Genomic DNA, 18,556 nt, shown 5'->3' on the forward strand with positions numbered 1-18,556 from the left:
CGCGGCCGGGATTTGATCCCGCGACCTCGTGCTTAGCAGCCATCATCATGCCCACAAATCTACAGCGGCGGGTACTGAAGAAGATACAACGTGAGTCCGGTTGAAAAACGAAAGAAGTATTGAGGTCGTATTTGAAGGACTCATTGCCAACGCGTACTAAGGAATGCGCGTGAATGAGAACTACGAAAGTACTCATAGGATGAAGGCCTCGAAAATTAGTTTCATAGATGATGTCAGTCGCACGCAAAAAAGAAGGCATTTTCTAGTGGTATACACCCGGTGTAGCTTATTCCCTTAACTGTGGAATGGCGTAGTTGTTTTGTACCTATTTGAGCACAATTGCCGAGAAGTATCACAGAGAAGGAAAGGCAAAAACTATTAAGAATTGAAGAAGATAGGGTTCGTTTTGTTTGTTATCCTGGAACAGCGAAACACGAGGAACAGAGGTATGATGTGGATGGCAGCTAGCGATGTGTAGGTGCGGGCAATGACCCAAATGGCAGAGTAGAAGACGGAATGGCGCATTCCAGTCGCTCTCAGAAAAAACGATGCTGGCTTCAACGCTTTGAGACGTGACAAGCAGTGTCGTTGCTATTGATTTATTGTCGGTTGAGCTTGTCACTTGGAATTCTCGTAAATGCGCACCAAAACCAAAACACTGCGAAACAACTCCAACAACGTTTGTCAGCAATGCCTGAAAATGAATATATATATATATATATATATATATATATATATATATATATATATATATATATATATATATATATATATATATATATATATATATATATATATATATATATTCATATTCATTAGTGCCCTGAGAAATCTGACGCAAACGGACGCTTCTGTATTGTTCAGCAAAATCGCGAAATTAATAAAGAAAACAGTGCTCACCCTGACTTGTTCTTCTCCTCCTTTTTATTATCATGCTGTCTTTATAAAAAAGATGTTTTAGTCGCTTGCGTTTAATAACTTTCGCGTCTCGCTAGGCTTCTCAAAAAAGCCCCGTCCCAGCGCACTAATGCAAGATCGTTAGGTTCTAGCTTTCTGCTTGAATGTATGTGGGTTAATGTATGTTATAAATGAAAAACACGCTACACGTCTTTGACGAAGAGACAGGCCGCTAAGCTAAACTTTGACTTCAGCGCATTGTGTCGCCATGCTTGTTTCCGGTGCGCAAGCACAAAGCGAACACTGTTAAGCGTACTAGACTTTGTCCGTAAGCAGCTTATGTATCTCTCTCTCTCTTTTATTTTTTTAGAGAGCACCAAAGAGAGCAGTTCATACAATAGTCTTTCAAAATTCTCATAACGCGCGTTCTCCCAAAAAAGAGAGTGCACTTTGCTCTTTCGAAATCCTAAGCATCCTTGTTTTTCACAATTAAGACGTCCATCATGGGTTCTACTCGGGCAAGATACGCTGCCTAACAAGCGCGGTTTTTTTCATGCTCCATGTTTCCACAGAATCAGCGTACTTGATGCAGAAAGCAAGTGCTAATGCATGGTAATCCGGCATTTGCCCCGAGAACCCATTAGCAGGATTTCCAAGACGAGCTAGTGCTAAGGCGTTTTATGTTTTCGGAAAAGCCTTTATAATTAAACTCGTGCGCACGCCAGTAATATTGTAGGGCTTGTAAACGTTGCGCGTTGTTGGCACGCTGGCTGTTAACGTGCAGCAGTAAAACAAAAGCGCGTCGTTAAAGGGACACTAGAGGCAATCACTAAGTCAAGCTAAAGTGATAGATTGGTGCTCGAGAATCTCTAAGGCATCAATGTTATCGCGAGCAGAGCCTTAATAATCGAGAAACTGAGGTAAATGCACGGCATGATTAGAGACTCCCCCGGGACATTCAAGCACTTGCCCGACGACGAAGGCACTCCTCAGCTAAATTATGTCACTAGTGCTGAACTACTCGTTGCAAAAAAAGAAAAAAACATCCTTGTGTTGTATTATAAGATGATATAAAATGCTCAATTAAAACTCTTGCTTGGGCTAGTTGGTTCATGCTTGAAGTAGGTAAAGGCAAGGCGCAGAAGACCAGGACTTAGGAAGAAGAACACAAACGACAAGACGGGCGCCTTGTCCGCCTTGTCCAGCAAAATGCTACTTGTCCAGTTCTATTTCATTTTCAGAAAAAAAGAAACTAATTCAAAATACCGTTAACAACGACGAGGGAGGTCGAGAGGTTTTGCTTGCGCTGGACGCTGCGCCGCCCACGCTTTCGCATTTCAGCACTTTCCCGCTCGCGTAGTGCTGCACTGGTTTTGCTGGCTCGCGAAACGTGCACATACTACCAGTAGCAGGGAATTCAGCTTCCATGTGGATGCCTGAACAGTCCACGCCCAGTTGGCCAAAAAGCAGTTGCAGTGACGCGTCTGCCGCTCTGGATGGATGGATGGATGGATGGATGAATGGATAGATGTTATGAGCGTCCCCTTTGGAAAGGGGCGGTGGGTTGCTCCAAAAAGCTCTTGCTATTATACTGCCTAATGTCCTACCGAGGTTAAACAATACAAAAAGAAAAACGACCACTACGAACTCACACAACCAAATTTTCTGATCCCCTATTGCGACCTGTGCTTTTGTACGTCTCCGTTTTTTGTCGTTTCCCTACTTTTATTCCACCAATCCTCCAGTCTTCACTCAGTACCACCGTCTGTCGGGCGCCGCTTCACTCACCAACGGTAGGCAGCAAGGGGTGGTGATGGCGCATGAAACGTCACCACTCCCACAGTTGGCGAGAGATTTGAATTTCAAACGAGGCAGTCGGACGCTTCAGATGCACTTTTCTCGTTAACTAAGTCTTTTCTAGGCACGAAACAAGCGTTACGAGGTTTCTGGGATGGCATTTAAACACTCCCCGTCGACTTAGTATTTGCCTTTCGTGTCCACTTAAGAAAGCAGTTGAAGAAGGGCATTTCGATACGTTTGGATATCATCTTCCGGTTCGTTCGATAATTTTTCGTTTCTCCTCTCATTTTAGTCCCTTTTGTGTTCAATAATTGATCATTCCACGCCCACTGTCCTTCCAGTGGCGCCCCACTAATATCCATTTCTCTCGAAAAATTGCAAAACAATTACACCTATATAGCGTGCATTACTTTCACAGCATTATCCCAAAATATTTTGAGCGGGAAAAAAATTTTTTTGCGCCTCTGAGTGCCGTTTCTAGTTCACGAAACGGTGGAATACCAGGTGGGAAACAAACATTTGCCAAAATCGAGCCTCTCACACATTCTTTCAAAGATTTTGCTTTCATTACAAACAGTTTCAGAGAATGGCTTTATGTTTTTTAAACCCTTAGCATCGAGATAAAAATGCGCAAATTATATGGTTCTTTTTCGTAAATTTTTTCACAAGAAACGGTCACGGAAAGAAACTTGAAATTATTTTTATTGAAGTGTCCCTAAAACGAGCTATGTTCTAAAATTTTATTTTCGCCGGCGTGCTGCGCACAGGCTCTGAAATTAAAACCTTACTTTGGCAAAAAGGCTATTTTGGCCCATGTTTATACTTTGGTAACACACTAACGTGGTCCATGGCAAAAATACGCACAAAAACGGATATAACTGCGAATGATGACAATTTTCGCTGCGGAAGTTTTATTCTAAGTAATTTGCGCTTGCACCCAGAAAAGATATTTTTGAACTTCAGTCCCACCATTGCAATATTCTGGTTCGCGCTTCGAGTTGACCTCATAACATGTTGCCGGAACACACAAAACAAATTGAATGTGCTGTGTAAAAAAAAAATTGAAAATGGGTATTGTATCCGCAGCATAAGGTTATCGCTTCTTCCTTTTTCGTACCTAATTCTTTATATTTTATACGGGGGGATAATTTTTAAGTTTTACGTAATTTATAAAAATTCGCTTTGGCATACAGCATAAGTGTTGTTCTTGAGCTGGATTACTTGCAGAGGCGGACATCATAAGCACTAGAAATCGAAACACACACTCGCCTAATTAACAAGCGCTCGCTGATGAACTTCTTAATTAGTTACTTTACAGTACGTAGTAAAATTTAGAAATCGTAGCCGGTGAGTCTGCAAGACGTGCCCACTTGAAATTAATTTCCAGGATGAGCCTAGTTTAGAAATATTATTTACCAAAATGCGGGAGGAAATACGTGGGCGTTCAAGTAACTTTTGTGCTTGAATACATAACAGAGGGTTTTCTTTAACAAACTAATCAGAACCACAGCGCACTATTTCGGCGAAATTGATGCACATATCTCGAAACTAGTGTCATTCTGGAAATTTATTCCAAGTGGATACGCCTTCTACTTCTAGAAAATACTACTTTTAGGGACAGTACGGTGAAAAAAATTTCACGTTCTTTTTCCTTGACCATTCTTTGTGAAAAACTTTCGAAAAATGTTATAATTTGCTCGTTTTTGCCTGAATGTTATGGGTTAAAGAACATAAGTATTTTGTGAAACATTTGTAATGAGAGAAAAGCGCCCAGACTACTCAAAAACGCAAGTTTTTAATGAATGCGCGAGAGAGTCTATTTGTGAAATATTTTGTTTCACACCGCGCTTTCCACCATTTCGACAAATTCAAACGGCCCTCACGTGCCCAAAAAGCTTTTTTCACTCAAAACACACTGGGAAAATACTGTGCAACTAATGCTTATAAACATGCAATTTTTGGTATTTTTTAGAGAAATTAATATTGGTAGAACACCACGGCTGGGACGGCTGGCGTGGAATGACCATCACAGCTGAAAGAAACAGGCTAATGAGGCAGCAATTCCTAGTACGTTTATAATAGTAATAAAGTAAGTAATAGTAATAATAGTAATAGAAAAGAGAAGGAATGCTCGTAACGCTGTTAGATGGGATGTACCATTCTTCAGTGCCAAACTTGTTTGCCTAAACTGGCAGCGAACACGACAATAAAAAAGAATATTAGGGTCTTAGAAAGCACAGAACAGGGAACCTTATTCGATGAGAACGGTTTTCTTTCCAATCACCTGCCACGAAAAAAACTAGAAAGCTTTATATTTCAGGCAACATATCTCTGAAAACTATGAGAAATAAATAAGGCAAAACCAACTCTCTTTATCCCAAAATGTTACTTAAGTGAACGTGAATAACGACCAGAGATTACTACCAGAGAAAAAAATTGCAGTGTTTTTTTGTTTTAGCAGCTGCACAAAGAAGCAAATATGTAAGCATGATTTTTTTAGTTCTCCTAGCCCTGTAAGTACCAGATGCGGAACGTTCGTCCAAGGTAGGCCCCTCCGTAATGCTCAGTCGCACCTGAAGTTCGCAAATGGCACGTCTATTCGACGTCATCCGGTATGGCAATTGCGCAACTCAGACAAGCAATTTCAAACAAATTGCGAAACCTGACCAGGAACGTATGACCTGGGACGTCTAGGTTTCTTCTGCACCGTAAACTAAACAATTCAATTTGATTATTGTCAGAAATTTAAAAAAAAATGAGGTGTACACTTTTCTAGAAGTAAAAGCACCTCTACACTACGTTTAACCGAACACCACCAGCAGACGTTCTGCGAATGACGACTGCACTTAAAATAACACGAAAAACGCGCAAATTAACTCGCTTTATTCTGACGAACAAGGAGAATTAACAACATGAACTGCCAAGTACAACTTTGATCAGGCCTTTCCGTTGTAATGGAGATGGCCAAAATAGTTACTTTCACTCCGCCTCACTGCGGTTATGTTAGCACCTAAGCGATTACATGCCCACCGCGGGGCGCTCGTTATTTCAGCCGGTTACGTTTTGTTAGTACGTCTTTCTTGTGCTAATTATACAGAAGTATTGAGAATGTTTCTGCCATCCAGCAATTCTTTAAGATATTCAACACTGAAACTATAACGTAGCGTTTGCGTTGTCTGTAGCCAGAGCGGCCTTGTTTCTATTCCATACAGCTTATCTTTGAACGGGACTCAAGTCTGTGAGCGCGGAACTACTTTCATTGCTTGAAGTTATAAGAATCAGCATTATAAAATAAGTATTATAGTATAAAGGTACTTGCAATATAGATGCAGCTTCGTTTGCTCTTCACTTTTTTATTCCAGAGTTGCAGATATGTACCGCTTTTAGAAAGTAGCTGGCGGCGTCAATTCTTTAGGGATCTCTACACAGGACACAACGCCGATGTGGCACTGTCGCTGCCAAACTCAACATGACAGATAACCATATTACCCTCGTTTTGGGCAGCTCAGGGGTGCCACATATAAGACCAAATCAAGAAAAACCCTTCAGCGCTCCACTTTAGCTTTTATATTTTGCTTTGTCTGGGCTGTCAGCATAAAGGGAAATATCTTATGACTTGCAGAGCGTAATAAACTGATAGAGGTGCTTGTTTAACTTAATCTTTCCTGGATTTGGAAGGAAGCAGTTTGCGTAATCAGCATGGGTCTGTGTAGTTGGCTGTTACATGTTGCCATGTCTACACGTATGTCTCATTTATTTATTCATGTTCTGTCCCCGCAGTTCATTCAGCTCACAGAGTTGGGTGATGATCTGAAGCTGATACATTCAGAAAACATGATTTTCAGAAAGCAAATCCTGGGCTACACTTGCAGGGTTACGTTCTAGTCCTGCTAGGCAGAAGCTCCGGCACCAGGATTGCCCTTGTAACTGAGGTAATGAAATGGGGATGGTGGCGCCTGTATTTTCGTATATAGTTATGAGAACAAGAACCTAAATGGGAAATATTTGGTGTACATGCGTCTACCAGCAAAAAACAATTAGAAAGTGAAATTTGTTTAGGTGGGAAAGGGATCTTGAGTGAGACACATTTCAAGGATTTTATCGCGCGTTCTCCCCGCCCTTGCCCCGAGTTTCATTTTGAGTATTGTGCTGCCAAGCCTTGCAGATTGTAAGCACGGATCTCTGCGTAATTAAAATTTAATTCTAGGTTTTCACATGTCAAAACTAAGATATAATTATGAGGCACACCATAGTGAGAGACTCCGGATGAATTTTTCCACCTGGGTTTCTTTACGGTGCATCTAAATCCAAGTAAACAAGTGTTTTTATTTCATTTAGCGTCCATCAAAATGTGGTTGCGTGGCCACCTGATTTCGTTCTGCCGCCTCAGGTAATCTCTACGTAATGTAAGACAGCAACATTTATTTAGGAACCTTACCATACAAGCTGCATCGTAAACGAGGATAACGCCCGACAGTCAAGGAATGGGCAGGCTCTAGAAACGTGTGCGGTATGCTACACAAGCATACACCGGCAGTGCAGTGGGCCAGACTAACATCATCGCAATGCAGTGTGGGACATGCGCCACGTTATAATGCGAAGGCGCACCACAGACGCTGCCTGCTTAAACGTGGACTCACCAGTGGTAGCAGAGGAACGAAAGCAGAAAGAAGAAACAGCACAGCACTTCGGCTCGGCCCACTATGCTGGACACCTGCGTCACAATGACGGAGCGAAATGACCGGGGCTCGAGTCACCGCAATACCAAATCGAAATATGAAGGTTATGAAACATGCGCATCTTGACGCGGAAAAACCTTAAATTAAAACGCAAGATGCGCAAATAAGAAAAAGAAATCTCGTAGCACGAGACAGCTTTGCTTTTAAAAAAAAAAGCCGTCTCCGTGAAAATTCGTTGAGTGGCACCGCATAGAGGACAGGAAGATGAAGCGCACATTGTTGATACAATTATTAGAAATCTTACAGCGCGAAAAAGACACTGGACTCAGAAATGCAGCACAAAGCCAAACGCGATAATGTGGTGTGTGTTTTTTTTTTTCTCCGTCGATTGACTTTTGTGCTCTAACTTCTCCAATAATGAAATAGCAACTAGCCCAACTATCCACCATATTGTTGACAAAAGCAGTACAAGGACGAATAATCTTTCTTACGAAAAAAGTGGGTTTGTACCAACGCATACTTATCATTATGGTTTAAGGGCCCCTCCCGAGGCCACATAGGCCATTTCGGTAATACGCTAGAAGTTGTTACGTGCCCTCTAGCGAGCATGCCCTGCAACAATTTTTCAAATTGTTTCATTAATAGCCGAGATAGGAATATTCCAGTGTCGCGAGGCCGTGATTATACCTGACTATATAGCGGTGTAAGTTAATGCTACACACGTACTAAAGCAGACGCAGCCGGATCACAGAGCTTGAGCGAGCGCTTAGACACGGCACTAAATTACATGGTTTTGTTGTCTGTGCGCGCGACTGCACAACGTGGGAACAAGCAGACGATAGGGAAGTACATCTCTCTAGCCCCAGTACGCAGTGAAACAAAGAGAAGCAGACGTTCGGTTTGTAGGTTTTATTATTTCTCAAAACTTTATGTCCTCTATTGAAGCACCAGCTCAAACAAATAACAGATGTTTCCTTGAATTATTCTCAAAGTCACGTGCTGCTATGAGCGACGTCACAGCACTGCCGTGTACGTAGGCGCACTTACGCGATATACGTCGACTCTCCGGGAGGGAGCGCGGGGCCCGTGAGGAGGAGGGCACACGGCGTTCGGTTTGAAATTTCAGTTACGTAATACTTCGCCCATAGGATCGTTAGCGCGCATTGTATGCACGGCGCTTGTCAGGTCAATATGGCCAGACCTGGTGAAGGGCCCTTTAAGAAGCTCCGTTTGACCAATTTTGACCGATAAGCAATATTAATGGGGAAAAAACAGAAGCTCACAGAATTAGTTCACAAAGGATTAGTTCACATTCGCCCAACGCTGCTCACAGACAGCATACATTTGTATCTGCCTCCTGGATCTTCTGCTCCGAAATACGCCCGTCTTTCAAACAAGATAATGTGGCATTCGCAGGAAGCTTTACCTGGAGGTCTCCTATCTAAATACATGAGAGTGGAGAAATCATTTCTTTTTCTTTTTGTTGTTGTTGTTGTTGAGAATTACTGCACCGATTTTCATGACATTTGTTGCATTTAAAGAAAAGTTAAAATCACCTTAATTATTATTTTTAATTACGCACTGACTTTTATTTTCAAAATATTGCGAGAAATACAGAAATAAAGAAACAAATCATAACTTAAGAACTCCGTAATTCAATAATACTACGGATTTCACAATCTTGGAAACCACACATAATTTTGCACCTGAAGCGGACAAAGTTGCGTCCATATTTTGGTTCGTGCGGCACACTCAAAGACAGTGACAAAGAGAAAAAGTACAACGGACCTGCGCTGTCTCACAAATGAGATCCCGCATTTTTTTAGAGAGCGCATGTCAGTATGTTTCTTTTCTTTGTCTTTACCTTTGTGAACGCCGCACGATCTGAAGGCGAAATGCGTACCGGCTTCCTCAATTTAGAGTTCTATAGTTCATGGATTATACACTGCTCTGGAAATACCACTAATTACCACTATTATACCACTAATTTGCACCAAGTATATCACTAATTGGTGAGCAAGACTACTGCGAAACCATTGTTAACATAGTAACATTTTCACGTAAGCTGTAAACGAAGACAGCAAAGCTGTGAGCTCCAGGTGCGCTAACAGATGCATTTACAGAACCGTGATGCCGGTTTTTGGTTCAGGGTTACGAATTTTCAACTTCGCGCTGCACTTCTATTGAAACTCGCCAATTTGCGGGAATTTGCGTTAAAAAATTCAAGCCCTTAATTGAAACTTTGTTTCCAGCAGTCACTATAATTTGCCGCTTTTTCAAACGCAACACATTTTATTGCAATAGGTTCACAGGTTGACTCATGAGTACATTTCTGTGCTTTACATGTATCTGAATAGCGAAATGAGAGTTGGCCTTAGCCTTGAGCTTGAGATTTAATGTTTGACGTTATGTTCTCTAATCAGGCCAGTGGAAGATGGTCAGAGAAATTGTCTCTATAGTTCGGCATGCCTGACCCATCTTAGGATTCCAATGTCGGGTAGACGTCCTTCCCCCCGAGCCTCGGTGTAGTAAAGTTGTATGAATTCACTTTGCTCTGTGCGGAAACCTGGATTTGAAACTGCGGTCTAGCGCGAAAATGATATTTTGGAATTGATTGGCATAACCCAATGGAGACTGCACTCTTTGTGGCACTAACGAGCACCATAACACTGTGCCTGATTGTTAATGTTCACTAAGTTTCACGTCAGAATGCTCAAGCTTTGATCCATCGCAACTATAACCGGGGCACTTTTGTGCTTCTTCATGCCACACAGCTATATTTATGGCGAATTGCCCGATTCCTCCTCACTTCATTGGGTACCCGACTCTTTGCAGCGTTGACTCAACATCGCAAAATATTTTCTGTCATACCGGTATGTCAATGCTGACTATACTGGGAGCGTACCGGATAATTAATTCCGCTAACTTTGAGAACGTTTCGCGGGCGATCTGGAAACGTCGGTGTGAGCCACTTATAGGCACAACAAATTATACGAATGCTGCTTGTGTTCTTCAGCCGTTTGCAAACAATGCCAAGTGTAACTGCTTTCTTTTTTTTTCTTGTTAATGCTTGACAAAGTTGTTTGCTTCAACGTGGCTCCTAGGGACAATATCGCAAGTGGTGCAAGATCACAACTTGCAGTTAGCTCGTGGAGCCGGGAGGGACACAGAACTGGAGAAAATAGATTACAGCCTAATGAAAAAAAAAAAAAGGGACGAACACTTACAGCCTCAGTGTGTACAGGATGTGCAGCGAAGAGCATCGCCGCGAAGCACGCATGGATGGCACTTATCCGCATGACGCAGCGGGCGACGACGGCCACCAGCACCGAACATGCGCAGTGCAGAGCTACGTTTACCACGTGGTAGCCGCGCACCTGGCGTCCGTTTGCGAAGTAGTTGGCTCTGTGAGAGAAACGATGAAGACGCTGACCAGAATTCCAAGAGCTCCCGCTTATACCATAATGATCCGTTCATTAAATTCAAATTTTCGTTATCATTAGACAGAACCATAGAAAATCATTAGACAGAATTATAGAAACCCTTATTCATCGATTAAGACTAGGTACTGCATACACAAAGGATTTCTTAGACAGAATTGGCCGCGCGGAAATCCCCGAATGTGATTGTGGATTTATAGATGAAGATATATATCACCTCCTTCTAGATTGCCCACGTCACGACACAACAAGATGCCGACTTAAATCAACCCTAATAAAATTAGACCGCAGACCTTTCAATTTAAAGAAACTTTTGAGTCCTTGGTCAACAACGTTTTTGCAGAAGAGTGCTTTAAGAGCACTAAAGACCTTTCTTGAAGACAGCGGCATTGTTGGACGTTATTAACGCGTTTATTGTTCCTTTCGTTTCATTGTCGCTGCATATATGCATGTATTTGTGAATTATGCTATGTTGACTGTTTTGCTGTGACTATACGTGATGGTGCGTTTACACGGTGAATGTATCACCCGCTGACTAGAGACTCTGTCATTAGGCGAGAATATCGTTTGTATTTTTGAGACTTTTATCTACGTAACTGTGGAGACATTTACCTTGTATATTGTATGTACCATGTGTTTATTACGTCATAGTCTTTCTGTGAAAACGTTGCGTGATAAGTCCTGGTGCTTCCGTGAAAAGATTATTTCATATGTAATCTTGTACCCTGTATGTTGTATGATGGAACCATTCAAGAGATAAGGAGTAGCCGGCGCCTTAAATTGTGCGTCAACATCTCTTTATATCATATCAATAAAAAAAGAAAGACGCTATCAGAAACGGCTATAACGCGCGGCATTTCAACCGTTTCCCTAAGAAAATTGTCGTGACATGGAATTCACTGATACTGCAGCTACGTTTTATAATGAAGCCTTCCTATTTGTCATTGCAGCTTGGTTCACATTGGATGCGAAAAGCAGGTTTTATTTACGTAAGCTACAGTTCGCCCGGCAAAAAGAAAACACTTTATATTAGAGCACGAAACACCTCTTTGTACAGCCATGCTGTTTTAATATACAAATTTTTAAAAGCCGTACAATGTTGATATTAGACTATCACAGTTTTGTTACTGCGATTTATATTAAATAATTTGGAAGTGCCAAGAAACCTAAACAATTTGGCATGTATGTTAGGCTCACAAGGAGCACAGTTATCTTAGGCTGATTGTCTCGTGCAAGTACGTTTTCTATTATATTCTTTTGTCTTGTTATTTCCTTAGGTTGCTCTTTGTTTTTGCCTTGTTCGTTGTCTGAAGCTGTGTCCGTTGTTGAGCAACTTGAGCGCCCAGGTCGCGCCACGCTTGACTTAAACGAAGCTATATTTAGCCTCGTGCATGGTGTTTACAGAGGCGTGACTCAACAGTATACCTTTGTCCATGAGAGCAGGAACGGTCGGGTTTGTCAGAGCTACGTCGTAGTATGTATAATTGATATAGCAAGGCCAAACTGGTTTTCAACAGGACTTAACAAGGCCTACAATTCTGCAAACTGTCGCAGAAGTTTCGCGCTTGTTATAGCACCATGCGTTCGAGCATTTATTTTCTACCGTGTTTGTGCGCGAGTGATACCATCTGACAGAAAAACGCGGGCTGTCACGCGTAACAAATAGTTATTTTGTTATAGGCTCTGAAAGTGTAGACGAGGCTACAAGAAGGCACGAACAAGCGCTAGCTGTATAAACAGGCCCCGTACATTAGAAACTTGTTAGGGAAATAATTACACCGCGTCCATTTCGCTCTTATAGCGCCGCTCACCATTACTAGCTGATTATCGCGAAGTAGACAATCACGTGTCTACCAACCACCTGCAGCTAACGATATGAGGAGCTGTTACTTGCAGCAAGCGCACGCTGTGTTGAGCACGAGCGGGGAACGATGAAATGAAGCGCAGCGTGATTTTAAGAAACCACGCACATCAGGGACTGCGATAGGCCGGTGTTAAAACAAGGCGGAGTAGTGAAGAGTCCCACGCCTCGTTCCTGACGATATGTAAGCAAACAGCGCCTATATTACGGCAACCCGCATTACGCAAACGGCGCGGCTACCTCTGATGGGAAGGTCCGGCACTGTCCGCACAGCATCGCATTCATCTGGGCTTTCAAAGCAAGGACCACTGTTGTTTGCAAGACTAGTCGGGTGGCGTAGTTTGAAAAATTGTGCAACACTTCCCCAGGAGTTGTTTACTACGATGAGACTTGCAGGCATGAATTTTTTTCTCTCTGACAGTGAGTGCAGTATAGGATTGTAAATACGGAATTCTACAAAACTCTATGGGAACGCACGCACATGCGTATAGGGTGATGATGACGGCACCTTTGCAAGGCTTGCAGCCAGTGCCGGCATTCACTTTCATCAAGCCTTGCTGTCCAGAGCATAAACCACGCTATCACATGTCGTAGAGGTTCGTGGTTTCTTACAATGCTGATTTGAAGTTTACCAAAAGTGCGCTGGTCTTTTAGGTGAAGTGATGAAGAATCCAATTCGCATCTCATTCAGCCCGCCACTAATCAAACATCTGTGTTGTGGAATTCATGCTACGTTTAAGCAGAAAAAACAACAACAGAAAAGCAAGCCCTAGCAGTATCGGCTCTTTCTGCCCCTTGTGCATTTGCGCTGAATCCACGCCACAAATTTTGCAGCAACTGACAATTACCGTTCCTGTCTTTGTAGTCGTGTAAAACTTGTGCTAAAGGCTGCCATGTGAGTAACAACAGCGCAGTGAATATTGTTTTGCGGTGCTCGTCAACAAGGCCGCATAAATCTGAAGTAATTTAGGAAAAAGCTGCTCGGCTATTGTGTGCCAAGGCAAATCTCCCTTTTTCTCTATATTTAAAATTCACGCAACAGAAAGCGACACACATGGCTTCTACAGATCAGAAACCCTGTTTGAGGGTAAGTTGAATATTTCAATTCCCTCATTCGTTAGCGTACTGCATACATATGCTGATAACTTTGTGATAGGAGAATGCCACCTGCGTGCGGATAAGTGCAAGCACTTTCTGTTAATTTCAATAATTGTCGACGCTATACTTAAGGCGCCCCCTTTCGCCTTCGACGCAGTAAAATTTATCCAACAAGCTGCTTCATGTTTCTCTCTACATTTGGGCGGTACTCTATGGAGAGACATAAGATACATTCAAACCATGTCAGCCAGATTTACCACCTATACCATACGTGAGCACAGCTGATTCTCGCTAAATTCTAATGTGAAAATCAAGTGCGTTCCCGCAATATATGTCTATAATGCGCATTGATGTGCAAGTGCAACTTGTTGCTCAAAATCAAATGCTTAATTTCAGCAATCGACCAGCAGGAGCTGAGCTAGACTCTGCTCCCGTCTCTTTCCACTTAAGTTCAAATAAGTGGAACACATTTACAAATATATTTCGCTTAGTTCATGAAACCTATGTGGGGGGAGATTATAATGTTCCCTTTACTTAAACGATAATCAGAATGACAAAGAGTAACAGTGGTAAGAACCCCGACTGGAGAAAGAGCTGACACTCAAGGACGCTTGTTCCACGGATGTGACACGCACTTAGCCTTTCATGGACAACTGTTGCCTGAAGGCAACCTACCACAAAAAAAAACTTTTAGCTTGCCGAGTATCGGTAGTGAGTACAAACGTATCTGGCTGATTGCCTGCATCCTACACTGGATGAGAGGGAAAGCATCACTTCTAGTTCTGTAGCAGGAACACGGGAAGAGGAAAAAGAAGTTTGTCACGTGACTGGGTGTTCTCATTGAAAGCATGGTGCGATGAGACCAACCGATGCAAGGTCTCTGGCTGAAGTCGTATCCGACGCGTGATTTACAGCAAAAGAAGTGCATACGCATCGTCCAGATAGGACTGTATATTTGCCTTTACAAATTACGATATGTTCCGGGAAAATACATTTTTTTTTTCTTTTTTCATGTCACTGATCGGGCTAACATCGATGCGTTTTGCAGATTCAAATAGAAGATAAACATTTTTGGGGGTATTTCAATGTCTCTTTTGGAACGTTCTGTTTTCATGGGAAACGTGCAGGGAATGAGTGTGAATACATTTTGCTGCAGTATGGTATGTGCCAGATGTCCGACGAAGCACATATATGTTGCGTTGCGTCAGCGGCTAGCTGGTTACACGCCGTGGTAGCTCAGTGGCTATGGTGTTAGGCTGCTGAGCACGAGGTCGCGGGATCGAATCCCGGCCTCGGCGGCCGCCTTTCGATGGGGGCGCAATGCGAAAACACCCGTGTACTTAGATTTAGGTGCACGTTAAAGAACCCCAGGTGGTCGAAATTTCCGGAGTCCTTCACTACGGCGTGCCTCATAATCAGAAAGTGGTTTTGGCACGTAAAACCCCATAATATAAAATTTATAATATCGGCTAGCTGGTTATCCTTTAACAGCCAGGAACAGCGCTATGGAGAAGCACCAAGTGAAGGCACATAAAAGAAACGACACCGTGCGTTAGAATCTGCTTTATTTATATGGCAAACATTTAATTCCGGTGAAAAATATTTCATAAGAGCAATTTCAAGAGGCACGGAGTGGTCAGGCAACTACAAAAGACTACTTCGGTGTTCAATTAGACGCGTGCCAGGCCTTAGCCTAATTAGTTTAAAGCTTAATGGGATTTTGTAGATTAGGCTATTGTGAAATGCAATTTCGCATTTAGGTAATATCTATCTCTTCTAGTGATCCAGGTCAACGATTAGAATAGTGCCACCTGCCACAGGGGATTTTGATAAATTGTGAAAAAAAAATGAAAGCACCTGATGTATTATCGACCTTGCCCCTCTTCTGCGTTCTCACTCAATTTCTCTTTCTGACCCGAGACAACGGTTTTCTGCCGACTGTGGGTCAATGCCACATTTACAAAATCCTTTGCTTTCCGCATCAAAAGGGAAGACAGTGCTGCATATGACCACTGCGACGATGAGGAAACTACCGAACACGTCCTTTGTCATTGTCCCCGATACAGCGCACACACGCAGTCCCTCGCGACCACGCTGGAACGTCTTGACGACTGGCCGCTTTCGGAGCAGGCAGTCCTGGAACGGCGAACTGTATAGTGGTCACACCACAAGGCAGGGGAGGCATTCTTGAAGTTTTTGCCTTTGAGTGGCCTATTAGAGGGACTCAAGCTCTCTTAGACGCTCCCAACTTCTTCTGTTTATTCTTGTTGTCTTTGCTTTTTCTCCGCACTTTTTTCCGCCTTTCATTTCCCCTTACCCTTGCTCCAGTGCAAGGTAGCAAACGAGAATCTTCTCCGGTTGACCTCCCTGCCTTTCCCACACCGTTTAACTTTCTCTCCCTCGCTTTCTCTTAGCACTTCACGCCGAAAAATATTTTTCCTTTCCCAGTCATTCTTGAAGCCCTGAATGTGAAAACATGTGCTCTGTTTAGACTCACAATATAGAGAAAAAAAATTTACAACTGCCTCGCCTCTACACCTTTCTGGCGAATCGTATCGGTGCCGAGGTGACGAAAGTCAGCTGCAAGAAAAAGACCGGTAACTCCTGCTTTATATGTAAACCACTGCCCTCTTCACTACGTATACGTTTTCTTTTTCTGAGGTAATATTTCACGTCCTTTAACTCGCGTACTTAAAGACCGGCCTGCTCAAAGAAACCGTCCTTTTTTTTTCGGAGAATTATGCTTCCTGCAGATGATGTCTTTCATCTTTTGAGATGACTTCTTTCTTCTTACTCTACGTCGTTCATGCGCTATCAGCGGAGGCCAGACTCCCCGTACTTTCTGCGATGTATTTACATGTTCTTTTTGTCGAGTGTCAGTCCCCCTCAAAAGGAGTCGAGCAGCGAATGCATGTGCGGCAAATCTTCCTCGCTCAAAAGAACAGATGGCGCAAATTCGAGTGGTGACCCACCGAGAGTGTCAGAAAACAGAAAAAACGAAGGGTCTCTCTGTATAAGCCAGGGCTGTTCTTTTTCTTCCTGCATCCTTTACAGAAGGTGTATTTCATATTCCTTGCTAATTGCGTAACACGAGAAAGAGACCCAAGATCGAAAGCATCGTTCAAACAGCCGTAAGAGAGCAACCCTACTATACGCGATCAAAGTGTAATGCAAACGCAAGGTATTAGGCAACCGGGTGACATTGCTGGGCTCTTGACTGGAAACGACACTTCCTTTAGCCCGAACCTCTTCTATGTTGGAGAGAGGAGAGCCGCATAGAAAATAATGCCAAAACAGAACTTGGTGTAAGAATCGTTTCCACGATGATTGTACGTTTTAAAACTAAGCCTATTTCCGGAACTTGCAAACTAGGATGCAAGGACGTCCATTAATACATTGAAAGACTCAAGGAAATAAATGACGCGTGGGAAACAACCGATCGTCGCTTTCCCGTTTCGGTTTCTCGATTCATTTCCCGCTCGCACCGTATTTGTTGGTGCCTGTCTTTAGGCTCTTTACATTCCATGCTTGGATGAGCAAAAGAAAAGTGTTGATAACTGTCCGAATACAGTTCCTTCGACCCACTTCTTGACAACTTCGTTTGGAATATTATGTGCTGAAACAACTCTTGAATGATGCGTTCACAATAGTTTCATTTGTGACATCTGATAGTTCATGTCGCTCCTGGAGGTGCTTTCTACAAAAACTGTTTCATATTTTGGTGAGGTCAGTGTCGTAGAGAAACCCGGATATGATGGACAACAATTATACATTAAAATATTAATATTACAAATTGGTCTTCAACAATGCCTCAAAGAAGAGACATCGACGCGAGAAAGACCGATAGGTAAATCGGTTGCTAAACATACGGTTTGCTATCCTACACCGGAAAATGTGTGCAATCATATAGGAAAGTGGATAGAAAATGCAGAACGAAAGCACATGTGCGAAAGAAGAGGCGGGAGAGTGTTAGTTGTTTAAATGTGTCACTTGAACGTGCGAAGCTTACTAGTGCCTTCATTGCCTTATGGTTTGAGTACCCTGTAGGCCGGCATTGCTGGATTGTCGTTGAGACATACTAAAACATTTTAGAGGGAGGGTGCAAGTATACGCTTTGGGCTGTAGTACGCCTCTTGTGATACAGCAAGGAATGTGCCAAAGACTGCAGTTAGGAATAGTGAACACGTTATATAAGGTTTATGGCTATTACAAGTGCATAAAGTTTAAAGGCGATATGTCGCATGATTTTATTCCCCATTCATGCTTACTTGTCGCACCTTGGCAAGGGACTCGCACTGATTTTTTAGGCTACACGCCAACTACGCAATGTATATCGCAGGTATTTGTCTAACCGTCTGAAAGCATTGCGTGTAGCAGGCAGCTGTAAAACAGCTGTCAATTAAAATGTCTCTCAAGTCGCACTCTAAAACCCATAAAAACACATTTACATGGTAATTTAGGATGCGACAGCAGCATCAACAACAGCTCCAAAGGCATGACGGCGCCGTTGTCGCCCATTCGGAGCATGGTAAAGAAAACAGCAAACAACAGAAGAACCAGCCCAAGAAACAAAAGGCATTATTGTTTTGCTCCTTGTCCTTCAAAATACTTGAAAATTCAGATGTTCATTTTTTTAACTCTTCAGCACCTATTTACCTGTAAACAATGTTATAGCTTACTAATACAGTAAAAATAATAAACAACGCCCGCGAATATATGCGTGATATATGTGGAAGTAAAATGTAATACACTTACTGTTGTCAACTTCATATGCTTGCCAA

At 42.6% G+C, this 18,556-nt stretch overlaps 1 protein-coding gene across 4 annotated transcripts in view; it reads right to left on the bottom strand.

Annotated features, from left to right (window-relative positions):
• Positions 1 to 18,556, bottom strand: part of LOC126535271 (protein O-mannosyl-transferase TMTC1-like) — a 98,641-nt gene that overhangs the window by 40,940 nt on the left and 39,145 nt on the right. For all 4 annotated transcript variants that reach the window (XR_011895659.1, XM_072289187.1, XM_072289188.1 and 1 more), the window contains 2 exons: positions 10,604 to 10,781; positions 7,338 to 7,411 (listed from right to left, as the gene is read on the bottom strand). Coding sequence is in view for 3 of the 4 variants with exons in the window: in XM_072289187.1 (XP_072145288.1) it covers positions 7,338 to 7,411; positions 10,604 to 10,781 (252 nt within the window). In the remaining variant the exon portion in view is untranslated. The remainder of the gene's footprint in view (positions 1 to 7,337; positions 7,412 to 10,603; positions 10,782 to 18,556) is intronic.

The sequence above is a fragment of the Dermacentor andersoni genome, chromosome 7, assembly GCF_023375885.2.
Source record: "Dermacentor andersoni chromosome 7, qqDerAnde1_hic_scaffold, whole genome shotgun sequence".
NCBI classification, from domain to species: Eukaryota; Metazoa; Arthropoda; class Arachnida; order Ixodida; family Ixodidae; genus Dermacentor; species Dermacentor andersoni.